We start from the raw sequence: 19709 nt of genomic DNA, 5'->3' as shown, positions 1-19709 counted from the left end.
GTGGGGTTGTCGGGGAGAGGGGCAGGGTGGGGGTCCGGTGAGGGTCTGTAGAGCCCGCCGAAGGCACTGAGGTCAAAGCTCTGGTCCAGGACCTCCAGCTCCACGTCTGCGCTCACACTCATGAAGCCCACCGCAGCGCCCCCGCTCTGGGGGGGACAGGAACGTTAGGGCCCGGTACGAGGTCCACCTCACAGTGGTCCTCTACGAGGTCCACCTCTCTGTGAGGTCCACCTCACTGTGGTCCTCTACGAGGTCCACCTCTCTGTGAGGTCCACCTCACTATGAGGTCCACCTCACTGTGAGGTCCACCTCACAGTGGTCCTCTATGAGGTCCACCTCTCTGTGAGGTCCACCTCACTGTGAGGTCCACCTCACTGTGAGGTCCACCTCACTGTGAGGTCCACCTCTCTGTGAGGTCCACCTCACTGTGAGGTCCACCTCTCTATGAGGTCCACCTCACTGTGAGGTCCACCTCACTGTGAGGTCCACCTCTCTATGAGGTCCACCTCACTGTGAGGTCCACCTCTCTGTGAGGTCCACCTCTCTATGAGGTCCACCTCACTGTGAGGTCCACCTCTCTATGAGGTCCACCTCACATCGGTCCTCTATGAGGTCCACCTCACTGTGAGGTCCACCTCTCTGTGAGGTCCACCTCTCTCTCTGTGAGGTCCACCTCTCTGTGAGGTCCACCTCACTGTGAGGTCCACCTCTCTATAAGGTCCACCTCTCTATAAGGTCCACCTCTCTGTGAGGTCCACCTCTCTATGAGGTCCACCTCACTGTGAGGTCCACCTCTCTATAAGGTCCACCTCTCTGTGAGGTCCACCTCACAGTGGTCCTCTATAAGGTCCACCTCTCCATGAGGTCCACCTCACAGTGGTCCTCTATAAGGTCCACCTCTCTCTCTGTGAGGTCCACCTCTCTGTGAGGTCCACCTCTCTATGAGGTCCACCTCACTGTGAGGTCCACCTCTGTGAGGTCCACCTCACAGTGGTCCTCTATAAGGTCCACCTCTCTATGAGGTCCACCTCACTATGAGGTCCATATCTTTTGGTGAGTATCATCATTCATATCATGGCATCATTATATTAGTCAGAGGTTCTGCTGTCGGTCACGGCCTATCCTTCCCGTTTCCATTGAGCGGTGCAGCTGCTGTCCTCCAGAGACCTTCTAGAGCACATTGAGCACCAGAGGACACAACAGTGGAGGAACTTCAGCCTACAATCTGCACCAACAAGGTTCTCCAGCGACCTGGAGTTCTGCTTTAATTCAGAAAAAGAAAATCTAGCTGATCATCAAACAACAGAAAACCTTCATCTCCCTCCTCTAGAACCATAGACCCCTGAGTGATGTTCTGAGGGAGGCTACGCGCGCAACGGTGTGTTCTGCCGAGCGGGGAACACGTTCCCACCGAGCGCGGAACGGTTTGTTCTGCCGAGCGGGGAACACGCTCCCACCGAGCGCGCAACGGTGTGTTCTGCCGAGCGGGGAACACGCTCCCACCGAGCGCGCAACGGTGTGTTCTGCCGAGCGGGGAACACGTTCCCACCGAGCGCGCAACGGTGTGTTCTGCCGAGCGGGGAACACGCTCCCACCGAGCGCGCAACGGTGTGTTCTGCCGAGCGGGGAACACGTTCCCACCGAGCGCGCAACGGTTTGTTCTGCCGAGCGGGGAACACGCTCCCACCGAGCGCGCAACGGTGTGTTCTGCCGAGCGGGGAACACGCTCCCACCGAGCTCCGGCTCCAGCTGCCTGGACCCCAGATGATGAGCGTCCTGGCAGAGAACCGAGGGGGCGGCGGCCATATGCTGCCAGGAAACCACGTCTGCCTCCCTGGCAGCCCCCCCTCTGGGGTCCCTCCCCCCTCCTCCCCCTCTGGGGGAGGAGGGGGGAGGGACCCCAGAGGGGGGGCAGGCGGCCGGGCCAACCCATCACCACCAGTGACGCTATTAACATTTGAAAACCTCCGTCAGCCAATCAGACGCCACAGAGATCCTCCGACAAAATGGCAGCCGGCCGACTGTACAACATCATGTGCACACATCAGCCAATGAATGAATGAATGAATGAATGATGTGATGAGTGGCTGAGGTGTGGAGGGGGTCTCGGTGAGCGAGGGGTGGTCCGGCCCCACCTCGCAGACGGCGGTCTGGTGCTGGGGGTCCTGCTCCTCGAGGAGCGTGGCCAGGGAGTAGCCGCCCAGGATCTCCTCCAGCTCCGTGGACTGCTCCGAGACGATGTGCAGCAGCTCATCGTGGTCCTCCTCCCTGGTAACACGGGGGGGCCGTCTCAGCGGTCAGCCGATGGTTAACGGACGGTATACAAACATCTCATCAGCGAACACTCACAGCGATTTACAACACTGCCCCACATCAAGCTAGGCCAGCTCGTCAGGAGCAGCTAGGGTGAGACCTCTCGCTCAGTGACGTGTGAGGACCAGAGGTGTGGGACGGGGAGGCGCCTACCTGCCCTGGCGCACGTGTAAGCGTGGGCAGTACTGGTGGCGGTAGCTGATCAGCGCCACACAGGGAGGGGCGTCCTGGTGGGTCTGCAGGGGCTCAAACACCTCCTCCAGGACCGGATCTGGGGAACACAAGACCACCTAGACTGTCTCTGAGAGGAGGAGAGAGGAGAGAGGAGAGAGGAGAGAGGAGACTGTCTCTGGGAGGAGGAGAGAGGAGGAGAGAGAGGAGACTGTCTCTGGGAGGAGGAGAGAGGAGACTGTCTCTGAGAGGAGGAGAGAGGAGAGAGGAGAGAGGAGAGAGGAGAGAGGAGACTGTCTCTGGGAGGAGGAGAGAGGAGGAGAGAGAGGAGACTGTCTCTGAGAGGAGGAGAGAGGAGACCGTCTCTGGGAGAAGAAGAGAGGAGGAGACTGTCTCTGAGAGGAGGAGAGAGGAGACTGTCTCTGGGAGGAGGAGAGAGGAGGAGAGAGAGGAGACTGTCTCTGGGAGGAGGAGAGAGAGGAGGGAGAGGAGGAGGCCCAGGAGGAGCTGGGGGAGCAGTGGAGCCTCACCTAGAGGGTGGAGGTGGGGGCTGAGCAGGCAGATGAAGTGCAGCTCTGGGACGGCATGGAAGACGGCTCTGTGGACCGATGCGAGGCGTTTGATTGGTTACCTGACATGACATCATCATCAACCTCATCATCATCCTCCTCAAGCTGATGTCCTAAACCCGTCCGACCCAGTTCCCCGCGTTCTAACCAACTTGGCTATGCTGGTTGGTATTTCATTAAAATGCTCTTTTATGTTATGAGGCCAGAGACCTCAAACGTGTTTTGGTACTGTTTCCCAAGAGGTCAGAGGTCACCTCAGGATCTCTCTGACGCTGTCCGGGGCGAAGCCGGGCTGGGCCACGAAGAGGTGGAGGAAGAGCGTGTTGAGCGGCTGTAGAGGAGGGAGAGCGCCACACGGTTAGCAGGTAGCTGCAGATCATCCTCCATGATGCTACTGATTCATCAGGACCACTGCGGACCCTCTATGACCACCCACCGTGAGCGTCCCAGCCTGGAAGTGCTTCTGCATGTAGGGCTCCCAGTGGGCCGGGTCCACCAGGCCCCCTATAGGGTGGTCCAGGAAGGAGGCGTGGCCCACCACCTCACCCCCCTCACCGGCCAGGGTCACCGCCAGGTTGGCCCGCTCCCTGGACGCACAACGCACACGTTCACTTCATGAGTCACACGTTCACATCATGAGTCACATGTTTACATCATGACACAGTGTTTACATCATGAGTCACACGTTCACATCATGAGTCACATGATTACATCATGACAAATGTTTACATCATGAGTCACATGTTCACATCATGACAAAGCGTTTACATCATGACAGACGTTTACATCATGACACAGGTTTACATCATGACAGACGTTTACATCATGACACAGCCTTTACATCATGACACGTTTATACCATGACACAGCCTTTACATCATGACACACGTTTACATCATGACACACGTTTACATCAGGAAACAACCGTTACATCATGACACAGCGTTTACATCATGAAACAGCGTTTATATCATGACATAGCGTTAAATCACAAGTCACATGTTTACATCATGACACAGCGTTTACATCATGACATAGCGTTAAATCACGAGTCACATGTTTACATCATGACAGTTTACACCATAACACACGCTCACATCATGACACGTTTACATAATTACTAAGGCTGAACGATTCATCAAATTCAAATCGACATCGCGATGTAATATAACATGATTTGCAAATCCCAAAGGCTGCGATATATAGATAGAGAGATATTAATAGATTTATACATTTTTTCATGAATACATTTCTTTTAATCATTATTATTTTTTCATCCTTAATCTTTAACCTTAATACAATTGGGGCTATATAACTAAAATCAGAAGTTGAAGAATTAAAAGTTTATGACTAGTGTATAGCTTGGGTTGTGTCATTCATTAGGTATGGAATTTGCTCGTCCATAAATGAGTAAATAAGCACCATTAAAAGACAACAATGTGGACCAGTGGAGCTCCCTGATGTCTAACCCCCGCGGCCCGGTCGGTACTCACAGCAGGTGGATGACGTTGACCCTCCCGAACACCGACCCGGCTGGGGGGCCCAGCAGGGCGTCGATCTCCCGCGCATCCGCGGACTCCGTCCTCCTCGCGGCCACCGCCTGCTCCTCACCCCGCTCCGACCTCAGGGTCCTCATCCCGACCGGACCCGGCGGGGGGTCAGGGGACCTGGACCCGGTCTGGAGACCCGGCGGGGGTTAGAGGTCCTGGACACGGAATAGAGACCCGAACCACGACGAAGGAACCAGCGAAACCGGACGCTAATTAACGGACCAACGTCTTATCAATTAATGGGTGACTTGTAACAACGCAGGAATGACGATTCATAATAACTAATACCGAATCACTAATAACTTATAACTAATAACTTATAAACTTCGGATGAAATGCAAAGAGAGAATCCGTCTCATCCCACTGGTTTTAACAGTTATCAGCTATCGAACTCTCTTTTATTTATAATAAGTTAACCGTCCGTTGCTATGAACAACGCTCGACCGCCCCGTCGTCATGACTACGCCACCACGACCGACGCCGGGCACCGCAGAGTTGCCAGATTGGGTCGGATTTCCTGCAGCGCGCTTCAGCCAGTGTTGCCAGATTGGGCGGGAAATATCGCCCAATCTGGCAACGCTGCACAGGGGTGAAGGGTCGCCGCGCGGAGCATCCTGGGTACTGTCATGGCGGCTCGGATCGGCGCTGTTTGTTAAACGTTGTTGTAGAATTCAAAAAAAGTATCCGTCCACCACATACACACACATCGGGTCTCCGGATCGTTTCCGAAGCTAGACGGTTGTGTGAATCCTGCCGACATGGCGTCCACGGCGGCCGGGAAGCAGAGGATCCCCAAAGTGGCGAAGGTAGGAGGAGACCCGGAGCACGAGCGTACACAGTCGGCCGCTCGGTCAGCGCCGCGCGCTTCGCGTTTCGCGTGAGAAGCCGTGAGAGGAACCCGAGCTGAGGTGGCTCCTCCGAGAGGAGGAGGGCTTCTCTAGAAGTGTTTCTAGCAAACATACTGAGCTGAAACATAACTTTGATTTTATTATTTTTACTTTAAAGTCATTGTCTGGTGCCATGTAGCATTAGCATCGCTGCTACAGCAAACTTGTTGGCTACTTCCACTTGTAACGTCTGGAGATGATCCGAGCACACGAGAGATGGCTGACCTTTTGAGTTCTGACGTGTGTCTGTCTGCAGGTGAAGAACAAAGCGCCGGCGGAAGTGCAGATCACCGCCGAGCAGCTGCTCCGCGAGGCCAAGGAGCGCGAGCTCGAGCTGCTGCCACCGCCGCCCAAGCAGAAGATCACAGATGAAGAGGAGCTCAACGACTACAAGCTGAAGAAGAGGAAGGTACGGAGGTCCCTCAGTATCTCAGTGTTGACTGAAGGGATGGCTGTTCTTGTTCTGACACCTACAGTTGGCGGTCGTTTTAACAATGAACGGTATCTAAAGCAGATCTTCATCATGTAAAGTAGACCCCCATCATCATCATCATGTAAAGTAGACCATCATCATCATGTAAAGTAGACCTTCATCATCATCATCATGATGTAAAGTAGACCTTCGTCATCATGATGTAAAGTAGTCCTTCATCATGATGTAAAGGAGACCATCATCATCATGAGGTAAAGTAGTCCTTCATCATGATGTAAAGTAGACCTTTATCATCATCATGATGTAAAGTAGACCTTCATCATCATGATGTAAAGTAGACCATCATCATGTAAAGTAGACCTTCATCATCATCTTGATGTAAAGTGGACCTTCGTCATCATCATCTTGATGTGAAGTGGACCTTCGTCATCATCATCTAAATGTGAAGTGGACCTATATCCTCCCACTGAGCCAGCTGCCTATGCTTACAGTGCATGTGTACATCTGCTCATAGTCACGGTTGGTCAGTCTATGAACATACACGCCCTGTAAAGCGCGCTGCTCTGCCTGCAGGGGTTTGAGGACAACATCCGCAAGAACCGAACGGTGATCAGCAACTGGATCAAGTACGCCCAATGGGAGGAGAGCCTGAAGGAGGTCCAAAGGTACGAGCTTCACATCCTGTCCCTGCTGCTTCCTACAGATGTTCCCTTACCATCTGTTCCCATACTATCTTTTTCCCTTCCCGTTACAGATTCAGATCCTCGTATCAGCCGACACCGAGTATAAACCGATACAGCATATAGCATGGTTATCAGAATTACATCATTTACATTTATAATCTATAATTAGAATCATACATTTATATTCTTGTAGTTAAGCGTGGGCATCCATGTTATTCCGACCTCTTAGCTCGAACGCACGTACAGTAGGTCTGAGACGACGCCTTTCCCGTTCCGACTTCCCACCTCCGGCCGTTGACGAACGCAGCACAGCACCGTAGTGATCGAGGGTCTCTGTATGAAAGGAGTCATGTGATCGAGGGTCTCTGTATGAAAGGAGTCATGTGATCGGATCGGAGCATACAGTTGCGTAGGCGCCGATACCCGGTGCTGCACAAAATGCAGTACCAGTTTCCGATACTGGTATCGGAAACAACTCTACTGCTTTGCTGACCTTTCAGCCCCCGCCGAGCCCTGTCCGTCTCCCAGCATCCTGCTCTGACGTCCGTCTCCCAGCAGCCTGCTCTGACGCCCCCCCCCCCTCCGTGTTTGTGCCTCGCAGGGCGCGCTCCATCTACGAGCGTGCGCTGGACGTGGACCACCGCAACATCGCCCTCTGGCTGAAGTACGCTGAGATGGAGATGAAGAACCGGCAGGTGAACCACGCCCGCAACATCTGGGACCGCGCCATCACCATCCTGCCCCGCGTCAACCAGTTCTGGTACGTCCCCGCACATGACCCCCCCCCCCCCCCCCCCCACTGAGAGGTTCCGGGTTCAGACCCCCACAGCCTAGAGCAAGACCCAACCCCTAGCTACCTGCAGCCAAAAGTTTAACGTACGTCGTCTTGGATCAAAGTAGTCTCTTATAACTGTAAAAGGTCAATTAATAAAATCGTATACAACTTTTGTCATTGCATGGAATGGTTCTATTGAGGTAACGTTTCAAAAAGTTTTAGTTTAAAATGCTTACCCACATTGAATGACATGATATGAGGCGTCCAATCAGAAGCAGCCCCTGACCCCCCCCCCCCCCCTCCTCCCCCCAGGTATAAGTACTCGTACATGGAGGAGATGCTGGGCAACGTGGCGGGCTGCCGGCAGGTGTTTGAGCGCTGGACGGAGTGGGAGCCAGAGGAGCAGGCCTGGCACTCCTACATCAACTTCGAGCTGCGCTACAAGGAGGTGGACAAGGCCCGCAGCATCTACGAGCGCTATATCCTTCATGTCGGGCGGGGTCTGGGCTGGGATGTGTGTCTGTGTTGGGATGTGTGTCTGTGTGTTGGGATGTGTGTCTGTGTGTGGGGATGTGTGTTGGGATGTGTATTGGGATGTGTGTCTGTGTGTTGGGATGTGTGTCTGTGTGTTGGGATGTGTGTGTCTTGGGCTGTGTTTGTCTGTGTGTTGGGATGTGGGTCTGTGTTGGGTTTCAAAACGTTCGGTTTAAAGTGTGAGTGTAGATATAAGTTACGGCTATTATGGCCCGGCGTGTACATGAATTACAGCATTATGACGTATTCAAGGGTTTTGTAATGGTATAGTAGGAGAGGTTTGTAGGTTCAGGGACAATAGCCTGCTGCTGTAAAGCAGGAGAGGAGGCTGCTGTAAAGCGGGAGAGGAGGCTGCTGTAAAGCAGGAGAGGAGGCTGCTGTAAAGCGGGAGGGGAGGCTGCTGTAAAGCGGGAGGCTGCTGTAAAGCAGGAGGGGAGGCTGCTGTAAAGCGGGAGGGGAGGCTGCTGTAAAGCGGGAGAGGAGGCTGCTGTAAAGCGGGACAGGAGGCTGCTGTAAAGCAGGAAAGGAGGCTGCAGGAAAGGAGGCTGCTGTAAAGCGGGACAGGAGGCTGCTGTAAAGCGGGAGGGGAGGCTGCTGTAAAGCGGGAGGGGAGGCTGCTGTAAAGCGGGAGGGGAGGCTGCTGTAAAGCGGGAGGGGAGGCTGCTGTAAAGCGGGAGGGGAGGCTGCTGTAAAGCGGGAGGGGAGGCTGCTGTAAAGCGGGAGGGGAGGCTGCTGTAAAGCAGGAGGGGAGGCTGCTGTCAAGCGGGAGGCTGCTGTAAAGCGGGAGGGGAGGCTGCTGTAAAGCGGGAGGCTGCTGTAAAGTGTATCACGGTGCCGTGGTGCTCCTTAACCGCTCCGCACTCGTCCTGGTTCACCCCGACGTGAAGAACTGGATCAAGTACGCCCGCTTCGAGGACAAGCACGGCTACATCGCCCACGGCCGGCGCGTGTTTGAGCGCGCCGTGGAGTTCTTCGGCGAGGAGCACGTGGACGAGAGGCTGTTCGTGGCCTTCGCCCGCTTCGAGGAGATGCAGAAGGAGGTGGGCGGAGAGGACCAGTCAGAGAAATACAGAATAATCATAGTCAATACAAATGCATGTAAATGTACGAATATCCATTTTACGAAACTGAACTGAAGTGAGTCTTTACATTGTAACGGCGTACTGGTTCCTCTGGTTCCCCTGAGCGCTCTGAGCGGTACTGAAGGGTTCCCCCCCTCCCCCCCCCCTCCAGATGGAGCGCGTCCGGGTCATCTACAAGTACGCCCTGGAGCGGATCCCCAAGACGCAGGCCCAGGAGCTCTTCAAGAACTACACCATGTTCGAGAAGAAGTTCGGAGACCGCCGCGGCATCGAGGACGTCATCGTCAACAAGAGGAGGTTCCAGTACGAGGAGGAGGTCAAGGTAGGAGCACAGTCCCCACGGGCTGGGGACACTGGTCGGACTGGGACCACTGGGGGTGATCGGAGAACATCTCCGCTCTACCTCCTGAGCTAAGCTGTCCCTGCCCCCCCCCCCCTACACCCCCTAGGCTAACCCTCACAACTACGACGCCTGGTTCGACTACCTGCGCCTGGTGGAGAGCGACGCGGAGGCGGACGCGGTGAGGGACGTGTACGAGCGCGCCATCGCCAACATGCCCCCCATCCAGGAGAAGAGGCACTGGCGGCGCTACATCTACCTGTGGATCAACTACGCCCTCTACGAGGAGCTGGAGGTCAAGGTGGGGCAGCGGTCTGACCACCACCACCACCACCACCACGGTGCCGTCGGGTGTACAGCTGTTCCTGTACCAGGATCAGATATTCCTCCGATACTGCTTAAATGCAGTCTGGGGTATCTGCGAGTACGCGAGTCTATGTGCTGGTCCGATACCATCACGTGACGCGCTCCTTTACTACACAGAGAGCCTCAAACACTACGGCGTTATGCTGCGTTTGTTAACAGTCGGAGATGGAAAGTCGGAATAGGCAACGGTCATCTCCGCTTAACTACAGTAATACAAATGTATTAAATGATCCGAAAAAAATAAATAATAGTGTGTAAGTGAACCGACTACACATTGCTGTCACCGTAAGAGAACCCTTCAATAAGAACTAGCGCTGTTAGTAGTTCCGATGATAGATGTTGTATCGGTTTATACTCTGTGTCGGTACTCGGGATCAGGAATCTGAATCAGTCGCGGGAAGGAATAAAAAGGTCTGGGAACATGTGTAGTCTGTGGCTGCCCTTCCTGCTGTCGGTCTGAGCTGCTCGGGGGACCTTTAGTGAATATCAACCTCCTTCTCTTGTGGTCAGGACCCGGAGAGGACGCGTCAGGTGTACCAGGCCTGTCTGGACCTCATCCCTCACAAAAAGGTATGTAATGTCCTGGGTTCAACCCCCTGTGCTCAGTGCTCGAGTACCGCATGACATAGCCCTTTGAACTTTGACCTATTTAATGCATAACTACTCGACCCGCTGACCTCTGGGCGTTGGTTCGAAGGCGTTGGCTCGGAGTGGCAGGACATTTGGTGGGATAACGTGATCAGACGCATGGCGTTAGCGTGTTGCCCCGTCCCAGTGGGGGGGGTCTGCCTGTCCTCAGCCTGTCCTCAGTGTTAGCGTCTGACCCTGACCTCCTCCCCCAGTTCACCTTCGCCAAGATGTGGCTCCTCTACAGCCAGTTCGAGATCCGCCAGAAGAACCTTCCTGCCGCCCGCAGGGGCCTGGTGAGACATGCTAACACAGCTAGCGGCTGACACACAGCTAGCGGCTGACGCAAAGCTAGCGGCTGACGCAAAGCTAGCGGCTGACGCACAGCTAGCGGCTGACGCCCAGCTAGCGGCTGACGCCCAGCTAGCGGCTGACGCCCAGCTAGCGGCTGACGCCCAGCTAGCGGCTGACGCCCAGCTAGCGCACACAGCTAGCGCACACAACTAGCGGCTGACACCCAGCTAGCGCACACAGCTAGCGCACACAGCTAGCGACTGACACCCAGCTAGCGCACACAGCTAGCGCACACAGCTAGCGGCTGGCACACAGCTAGCGGCTGACACACAGCTAGCGGCTGACACACAGCTAGCGGCTGACGCACAGCTAGCGGCTGACGCACAGCTAGCGGCTGACGCACAGCTAGCGGCAGACACGGCCTCACCTACCACCAGCTAATGGCCGACAAATTAGCTAAATAAATAAGGTTACAGCCTCTGGGGTGGCCCATCAACCTTTGACCTCTGACCCCCAGGGCTCGGCCATCGGGAAGTGCCCCAAGAACAAGCTGTTCAAGGGCTACATCGAGCTGGAGCTGCAGCTGCGCGAGTTCGACCGCTGCAGGAAGCTGTACCAGAAGTACCTGGAGTTCAGCCCCGAGAACTGCTCCACCTGGATCAAGTTCGCCGAGCTGGAGACCATCCTGGGCGACGTGGAGCGAGCCCGCGCCATCTTCGAGCTCGCCATCGGACAGCCCCGCCTGGACATGCCCGAGGTAGGGGGGGGGGGTGGGGGGCTACAGTTCGATGGTTCTATGGGCGGCCTGTGGCTCAGGAGGGAGAGCGGGTCGGCTGGTAACCGGAGGGTCGCTAGTTCGATCCCCGGCTCCTCCGAGCTGAGTGTCGATGTGTCCCTGAGCGAGACGCCTCCCCCTGACTGCCCCTGACCAGCTGGCTGTCGCCCTGCGTGGCCGACTCCGCCGTCGGGGTGTGACTGAACGGGTGAATGTGAGGCGATATTATGACGCGCTTTGAGTGGATGGTCGCAGTCCTGTAACCACAGTCTACCGGTCGCCCCCGTACCCTAACGTCTCTGCCGCTCCGCAGGTGCTGTGGAAGTCCTACATCGACTTTGAGATCGAGCAGGAGGAGTTCGACCACACCAGGGACCTGTACCAGAGACTGCTGCAGCGCACCCAGCACGTTAAGGTAAGGATACACACACCTAGCACGCTAAGGTAAGGATACACACACCTAGCACGCTAACTCTAAACACACCTAGCGCGTTAAGGTAAGGATATACACACCTAGCACGCTAACGCTAAACACACCTAGCACGTTAAGGTGAGGATACACACACCTAGCACGCTAACGCTAAACACACCTAGCGCGTTAAGGTAAGGATACACACACCTAGCACGCTAACGCTAAACACACCTAGCGCGTTAAGGTAAGGATATACACACCTAGCACGCTAACGCTAAACACACCTAGCACGTTAAGGTAAGGATACACACACCTAGCACGCTAACGCTAAATACACCTAGCGCGTTAAGGTAAGGATATACACACCTAGCACGCTAACGCTAAACACACCTAGCACGTTAAGGTAAGGATACACACACATAGCACGCTAAACACACCTAGCACGTTAAGGTAAGGATACACACACCTAGCACGTTAAGGTAACGCTACAGACCTAGCACGCTAAGGTAACGCTACACAGACCTAGCACGCTAAGGTAACGCTACACAGACCTAGCACGCTAAGGTAACGCTACACACACCTAGCACGCTAAGGTAACGCTACACACACCTAGCACGGTAAAGTAAGACTAGGCACTCCCAGCTCTGCTAACCTCCCCCCCGCTCCGCTGACCCCTGACCTCTGACCCCCAGGTCTGGATCAGCTTCGCCAAGTTCGAGCTGTCGGTGGAGGCGCCGCAGCGGCTGCAGCGCAGCCGGCAGATCTACGAGGAGGCCAACAAGAGCATGAGGAGCTGCGAGGAGAAGGAGGAGCGGCTGATGCTCATGGAGGCGTGGCGCGACCTGGAGGCCGCCTTCGGCTCAGACGAGGACCTGGAGCGGGTCTCCAAGCTGCTCCCCGAGAAGGTCAAGAAGAGGAGGAAGCTGACCGCCGAGGACGGGGTAGGAGCCCGCCGCCGCCGCCGCGTTAGCCTGCTCTCATTGGGCGTCCAATCGGGACGAGGGTTCAGTCGTGACCTCACACTGACTCACTGTCGTTTAGGAACTTTGACGATTGATTTGGGGGGGGGCTCGATTGATAAAAGAGAAACTAGCATCAAAGCGCTTTTCACAGAGTGGTCAACGTAGCCACAGTCAGCCACTGTGATGTTGCCTGGTATCCCGTAGGGCCCTGTAACGCGTGGTGTAACGTTCCGAGCGTGGTGTTACGTACTGAGGGGTGTACCGTGTGTTGTAACGTACCGAGCGTGGTGTAACAGACTGAGGTGTGCACCGTGTGTTGTAACGTACCGAGCGTGATGTAACGTACCGAGCGTGGTGTAACAGACTGAGGTGTGCACCGTGTGTTGTAACGTACCGAGCGTGGTGTAACGTACCGAGCGTGGTGTAACAGACTGAGGTGTGCACCGTGTGTTGTAACGTACCGAGCGTGGTGTAACAGACTGAGGGGTGTACCTTGTGTTGCAGTCGGACGCGGGCTGGGAGGAGTACTACGACTACATCTTCCCCGAGGACGCGGCTAACCAGCCCAACCTCAAGCTGCTGGCCATGGCCAAGATGTGGAAGAGGCAGCAGCAGGTGGACGACGACGACGACGAGGAGGCGGAGGACAAGGACGAGGAGGACAAGGAGAAGGAGGACGAGGAGGCGGAGGACAAGGAGAAGGACGAGGAGGCGGGGGACATGGAGGACAAGGAGAAGGACGAGGAGGCGGAGGACAAGGAGGACAAGGAGAAGGACGAGGAGGAGGCCCCAGCAGAAGGAAAACCTCAGGAGGGGGAGGAAGGAGAGGCATCGTCAGAGAAGCCCGCCGGCAAATCAACGGCTGAAGACCCAGAAGACCCCAGGGGGGAGGAGGAGGAGAAGTCGAGGGGAGAGGAGAGGCACAATGGGGAGGAGGAGAGGCAGCCTAGGGAGGAGGAGAAGGAGAGGAAGCCTAGGGAGGAGGAGAAGGAGAGGAAGCCTAGGGAGGAGGAGATGGAGAAGGAGAGGAAGCCTAGGGAGGAGGAGAGGAAGCCTAGGGAGGAGGAGAGGGAGAGGCCCAGGAGGGAGGAGAGGCCCAGGAGGGAGGAGAGGGAGAGATCTAGGGGTGAGGAGAGGGAGAGGGAGAGATCTAGGGGTGAGGAGAGGGAGAGATCTAGGGGTGAGGAGAGGGAGAGGCAGCCTAGGGAGGGGGAGAGGCCTAGGAGGGGTGAGGAGAGGGAGAGGGAGAGGAGCCGGGGTGAGGACAGGGAGAGGAGCCGGGGTGAGGAGAGGAAGAGACCTAGGGGTGAGGAGAAGCAGCCTAGGGGTGAGGAGAAGCAGCCTAGGGGTGAGGAGAAGCAGCCTAGGGGTGAGGAGAAGCAGCCTAGGGGTGAGGAGAAGCAGCCTAGGGGGGAGAAGCCTGCCCCTAGTGGCAGCAGCAGCAGCAGCAGCAGCAGCGGGAGCAGCAGCAGCAGCGATAGTGATGAGGAGGGTTCTGGCCAGAAGAAGGAGTAGCTTACACCGTCTCAGGGAGTCTCACCATGTGGGGTGGGGTATGTGAGGGAGGGGTCTTCACAATGTGGGGTGGGGGGGGGGGTCTTCAATTTCTATGTTTTTTTTTTATAACGAAACCAACGATACTGGCCTTAGAGCGATCTTTATTGTCCATGTTTGTATCTGTGAATCCACTGTAAATACACACCTCTTCAACAACAAACTTGCATTATTTCACAACAAAACATTTCCTCAGGAACTTTGTGGTAACAAATGTGAACTCTACTCGTATAAAAGAAGTTTGAGGGTCCGTGGGTAACCAGTGTCTGACTGAACGAGCGGACAGGAAGCCAGACCAACACCACTTCCTGTCGTATTTACCTATGTACAGTAACGCAATGAGGGGTCACTAGTCTGACGGGGTCAGGGGTCATTATGTCCTCTGGTCTCACGGGGTCAGGGGTAACTATGACCTCACAGGGTGGGGGGGGTCAGGGGTCACTCGATGTCCTCCGGCCTGACGGGGTGGGGCAGAGGGATGATAGACCTCTTCTCCGTGTCCCGGGAGAGCGCCTTCCTCATGTCTGCAACACAGAGGAGAACGAGCAGAACGTCAGACCGGTTCAACACGGTGGTGGAACACGTGCATGAAGAACCAATAGACCTGAAGAATAAATGTCTACGGGAAATAACACAGGGTTTAGAATGATCGTACATAACAAACTCTGTAGGTGGCGAAGAAGTAAAAGCTGCTCACGTTTTGAACCACTTTTTTCCATCTAGTTTGACAGGGTTTGATTTTCGGTGCCGTTAAAGTAGTAAAGGATTATTAATGCTACTTTAAAAAGGCACCGACAATCCAAAACCTCAGTGGAAACTAGATGGAAGAAGTGTGTAGTTCAAAACGTGTCGCAGCTTCTACTTCTTCGCCACCTACAGAGTTTGTTATGTACGATCATTCTAAACGCAGTGTTATTACGCATAGACATCTGACCGAGGTCACTCCATGAGGTCTACTCGATCCATCCGGAGTGCATGGTTCGGTTTATATAGACCTCTGAAGAGTAACTCCCTCCGAGGGAGTTACTGCATGGTTCGGTCTATATAAACCGAACCATGCACTCCCTCTGAGGGAGTTCTTCTTCAGAGGTCTATATAAACCGAACCATGAACTCCGGATGGATCGAGGCGACCTCATGGAGTGAGCGGTGGCGGTGAATGAGCGGAATGGATTGGGGTGTGGTCCTACCGTATGCGTCTTCGTCGGGGTCCCCGTTGCTGGCCGAGTAGTACTCTATGACGGTGCGGTACACGCTGTAGCCCAGCTGCTTGTACATGCTCACCGCTACCTGGTTGGAGACGCGCACAAACAGGTCCACGAAGAACCCGCCCTTCCTGCAACACCACAGAACGGTTAGAGCATCTGGTCACACCGTACTGTTACTGTACTGTTAGAGCATCGAGTTACTGTACTGTTACTGTACTGTTACTGTACTGTTAGAGCATCTAGTCACCGTACTGTTACTGTACTGTTACTGTACTGTTAGAGCATCTAGTCACCGTACTGTTACTGTACTGTTAGAGCATCGAGTTACTGTACTGTTACTGTACTGTTACTGTACTGTTAGAGCATCTAGTCACCGTACTGTTACTGTACTGTTAGAGCATCGAGTTACTGTACTGTTACTGTACTGTTACTGTACTGTTAGAGCATCTAGTCACCGTACTGTTACTGTACTGTTAGAGCATCGAGTTACTGTACTGTTACTGTACTGTTACTGTACTGTTAGAGCATCTAGACACCGTACTGTTACTGTACTGTTAGAGCATCGAGTTACTGTACTGTTACTGTACTGTTAGAGCATCTAGTCACCGTACTGTTACTGTACTGTTGGAGCATCTAGTCACCGTACTGTTACTGTACTGTTGGAGCATCTAGTCACCGTACTGTTACTGTACTGTTAGAGCATCTAGTCACCGTACTGTTACTGTACTGTTGGAGCATCTAGTCACCGTACTGTTACTGTACTGTTAGAGCATCTAGTCACCGTACTGTTACTGTACTGTTAGAGCATCTAGTCACACTGTATGGCTCGAGCATTAAGACACACTATACCGTGCTGCTACTATATCTTCCAATTATAGTATATAATAGCATTCAGTCACGCAATACCATTACTACATGTTACAATACTATTACTAAATGTTACAATACCATTACTACGTTACAATACCATTACTACATGTTACAATACCATTACTACATGTTACAATACCATTACTACATGTTACAATACCATTACTACATGTTACAATACCATTACTACATGTTACAATACCATTACTACATGTTACAATACCATTACTACATGTTACAAAATCATTACTACATGTTACAATACCATTACTATGTTACAAAACCATTACTAAATGTTACAATACCATTACATGTTTTAATAGCATTACTACGTTACCATACCATTACTATGTTACAATACTATTACTACGTTACAATACTCGTCCTACTAAACGTGCCCTACTCGACAGCCACTCCGAGTCCTATCCTCCGGTCGCCGTGACGACCACGCACCTCTCGGAGATCTCCTCCAGCATGTCCATCAGCTTGGCGGCCAGGCCCAGCCGCCGGAACTCGGGCGCCACCGACAGCGCCGTCACGTGGCCGTGCCAGTCCTCCCGCGCCACCGAGCCCTCCGCCTTCCCCATGACTGGAGCGGGGGGGGGGGGGGGGGGGGTACGACAAAACACCTCAGCTCCCGTTCAAACGCTCACGACAGACGGACGGACGGACGGACGGTACTCACTGTAGCCCATCAGCTCTCCGCCCGGCGCCTCGGCCACGATGAAGTACTCGGGCCAGTGGGCGAGGTACTGGAGGTAAAACGGGATCCCATACTGGGGGACAGTTAGGGAGCCTTCCCAGTACAGTACAATGGTTTAAAGAGATCACAATTAACCCTTTGGGGAGACCAGGGAAGAGGGGTACAGACCCCCTAGGGAGAGGGGTAAGGACCCCTAGGAAGAGGGGTACAGACCCCCTAGGAAGAGGGGTAAGGACCACTAGGAAGAGGGGTAAGGACCCCTAGGAAGAGGGGTACAGACCCCCTAGGGAGAGGGGTAAGGACCCCTAGGAAGAGGGGTAAGGACCCCCTAGGGAGAGGGGTAAGGACCCCTAGGGAGAGGGGTAGACTTACCCTAGAGGCAGGTTCCAGGGGGGACCTTGTGAATTCCTACACAACTGAATTTCCGATTTAAATTATCAATATTTGTCCGGTAATGTAATAAATATATGTCGATGTTCATGATCAATAAAGGTAAGTGTGAAGTGAAATGGGTCCATTTAAAACGCCTAGACCAATACAATACAGTATTACTAATGATGCCTAGTGAAATAGTATTAGTGGACAGGGAAACAGTGTTTTGGTGAGGATGACAGTGACGGGTGATTGAGTGACAGGAGGTGATGGAACCACGGGGTGAGACGTAGGACATGAGACCATCTGGTAAACACTCATGCTCATCTTCACCCCATCTAGGTAACTGTTGACACCATGTTGGATATCGTTATCGATTAGGAGGACGGTGAATACGTTGGATGTCCCACTACAATACTTAATTAACCCGGCAGCCAATCAGAACCCTAACCACACTTGACCTGAATAACTGATTAAACAAACCGATTCACCCCGCTAGGCTTAAGCTAAGCCGGCCGGACCTCATCCCCTCCCGCCGCCCACCCAGCACCCAGTACCCAGCAACCGGCAGCGGGAGGATACGGTCTCCGTCAGCGGGTCCAGGTTGCTGTTGGGACACAAGAGAGGATACCCGGGTCACACAAGCTGTCCACAGGGGGACCTCGCCGTCCCGTCCCCCACTGTGAGGACGACCCGTAACCGCAGCGAGCCACAAACACACACCCACGCACTCATCAGCAGAAGGGATTCACAGCGGCGGACTCACATGTTGTTGAATTTGAACAAGTCATCGCAGGTGAAAGCCCGTAAAGTTGTCATCTCGGCCGGGTTACTGGTCCTTTAACCTCGCGGAGGAAGCGATGAAGGGGGATTTTAGAGCAGCGGGAGGAACAGGGGGGCGCCCTCTGCCGTCGCGGAGGGGAAACGCGTTTCTACGCTTTTGGAATCGACACTTGCGGTTGGATTATGATAAAATAATATGAGATGAGATGAGGAAAAAAATAAATAATATATATATACAGGGACTAAATCAATTGTATAAAAAAAATTGATGCAAAAATAAAGAAACATTATCGACCTGATTGATTTGTAAAAAGTTGGAATTAAAAACACTTATTTATAATAAATAAGTTCTAAATAGTGCTAAATAATTCTGAATACTGCAACGGTAGGCAAAACAAAACGGTCAAACAAAACGGTATTTATACAATAAAAAAAGTAAATGGGCCAGGGTTCTGAGGGGCAAATGGGAGGGGGTTTCAGAGTCCAGAGTTCGTGGGGGCAGAAGGGATGGAAGGGAGAGACGAGAGAGAGTTGAGCTTCCTGACAGCCTGGTGTTAAAGAATCTGTTTCCCAGTGTAGTGGAGCCGGCCTGGAGGCTGCGGAGCGTCTCCCAGGTGACGGGAGGCTGTTATGGTGCATATGGGCTATTGTTTAAACTGTACATATGGAAGAACTAGCACCAGTTAAACGTTGTCTAATCACGCATCCGTGGTAGGCCGTAAAGCAGACCAGGCCCGTGTGGCTGATGACACCCAGAGAGAGTCACACGCCTCCAACACAAGACCAGGAAACCTTAAACCCTCTCTGGGCACGCCCTGCCCCGCGCGACGGACCCCGGGGGGGGGAGGAGGGTGTGTCCTGTCCCCTGGGGGGCGGGGGGGGGGGGGGGGGGGGTGCGGGGCAGGTGGAGGATAAGTGGAGGCTCCGGCAGCAGCCGATCCACTCCCTGCCTGAACCCGCCCTACAGATGGACCGGCGCCGGGTTTGTCCGCTCCTCCGCCTCTGGGTCTTCTCCGGGCTCCTTCGCGTGGGGCTGATGGACATGAGGTCAGATCCCTCCGCCTCCTCTGTCTGCTGCTCCCCGTACTATCGCAGACAACGCTGTCTGTCTTCCTGTCTGTCTGCCTGTCTATCTCTCCATCTACCCGTATGACTGTGTTTCAATTCATCTGCATGACTGTCTGTCTGTCTCTCCATCCATCTGTCTTTCTGTCTCTGAATCCATCTGCATGTCTGTCTGACTGTCTATCTCCCCATCTGCATGTCTGTCTGACTGTCTATCTCCCCATCTGCATGTCGGTCTGACTGTCTATCTCTCCATCTGCATGTCTGTCCGACTGTCTATCTCCCCATCTGCATGTCTGTCTGTCTGTGACTGTCTATCTCTCCATCCATCCTTCTGTCTGTGTCTCTCTGTCCATATCCATGTCTGTCTGTCTGTCTGTGA

At 53.9% G+C, this 19709-nt stretch overlaps 3 protein-coding genes across 3 annotated transcripts in view; 1 reads left to right on the top strand and 2 right to left on the bottom strand.

The window, feature by feature from the left end:
- Window positions 1–5064, bottom strand: part of cfap61 (cilia and flagella associated protein 61) — a 29468-nt gene extending 24404 nt beyond the window's left edge. The window contains exons 1-7 of the mRNA XM_056581813.1: window positions 4547–5064; window positions 3490–3640; window positions 3308–3384; window positions 3015–3082; window positions 2467–2584; window positions 2136–2268; window positions 1–146 (exon numbers count right to left, since the gene is read on the bottom strand). The exon at window positions 1–146 is cut by the window's left edge and continues 49 nt beyond it. Coding sequence (XP_056437788.1) covers window positions 1–146; window positions 2136–2268; window positions 2467–2584; window positions 3015–3082; window positions 3308–3384; window positions 3490–3640; window positions 4547–4689 — 836 coding nt within the window. The 5' untranslated portion in view covers window positions 4690–5064. The remainder of the gene's footprint in view (window positions 147–2135; window positions 2269–2466; window positions 2585–3014; window positions 3083–3307; window positions 3385–3489; window positions 3641–4546) is intronic.
- A 138-nt stretch (window positions 5065–5202) lies between these two features.
- Window positions 5203–13850, top strand: crnkl1 (crooked neck pre-mRNA splicing factor 1; the record flags this gene model as incomplete). The annotated part of the gene is made up of 14 exons (XM_056581754.1): window positions 5203–5409; window positions 5747–5899; window positions 6497–6588; window positions 7208–7366; window positions 7694–7860; window positions 8777–8955; window positions 9149–9319; window positions 9447–9638; window positions 10214–10273; window positions 10546–10626; window positions 11142–11381; window positions 11713–11814; window positions 12504–12752; window positions 13278–13850. Coding segments are annotated over exons 1-14 (2466 nt in total), but the record flags the coding sequence as incomplete, so codon positions are not given.
- Window positions 13851–14410: 560 nt separating this feature from the next.
- naa20 (N-alpha-acetyltransferase 20, NatB catalytic subunit) lies at window positions 14411–18382 on the bottom strand. The gene is made up of 6 exons (XM_056581294.1): window positions 18246–18382; window positions 18062–18086; window positions 17090–17180; window positions 16858–16993; window positions 15517–15662; window positions 14411–14851 (listed from the first exon to the last, which is right to left on the bottom strand). Exons 1-6 carry the CDS (start codon window positions 18296–18298, stop codon window positions 14766–14768), a joined length of 537 nt encoding a protein of 178 aa, XP_056437269.1. The 5' UTR covers window positions 18299–18382; the 3' UTR covers window positions 14411–14765.
- Window positions 18383–19709: the final 1327 nt, after the last annotated feature.

The sequence above is a fragment of the Gadus chalcogrammus genome, chromosome 21 (assembly GCF_026213295.1).
Source record: "Gadus chalcogrammus isolate NIFS_2021 chromosome 21, NIFS_Gcha_1.0, whole genome shotgun sequence".
NCBI lineage: Eukaryota > Metazoa > Chordata > Actinopteri > Gadiformes > Gadidae > Gadus > Gadus chalcogrammus.
The sequence above is the reverse complement of the archived record's forward strand: the minus strand, read 5'-3'. Positions and strand labels throughout refer to the sequence as shown.

Bases quoted from the DNA above. Each gene is read 5' to 3' on its own strand.
- naa20 (XM_056581294.1), bottom strand. From the start codon at position 18,298: ATGACAACTTTACGGGCTTTCACCTGCGATGACTTGTTCAAATTCAAC. The intron at 18,087-18,245 runs GTGAGTCCGCCG...GTGTCCCAACAG, and splicing joins TTGTTCAAATTCAACAACAT to CAACCTGGACCCGCTGACGG. The intron at 14,852-15,516 runs GTAGGACCACAC...TCTGTGTTGCAG, and splicing joins CCCCGACGAAGACGCATACG to ACATGAGGAAGGCGCTCTCC.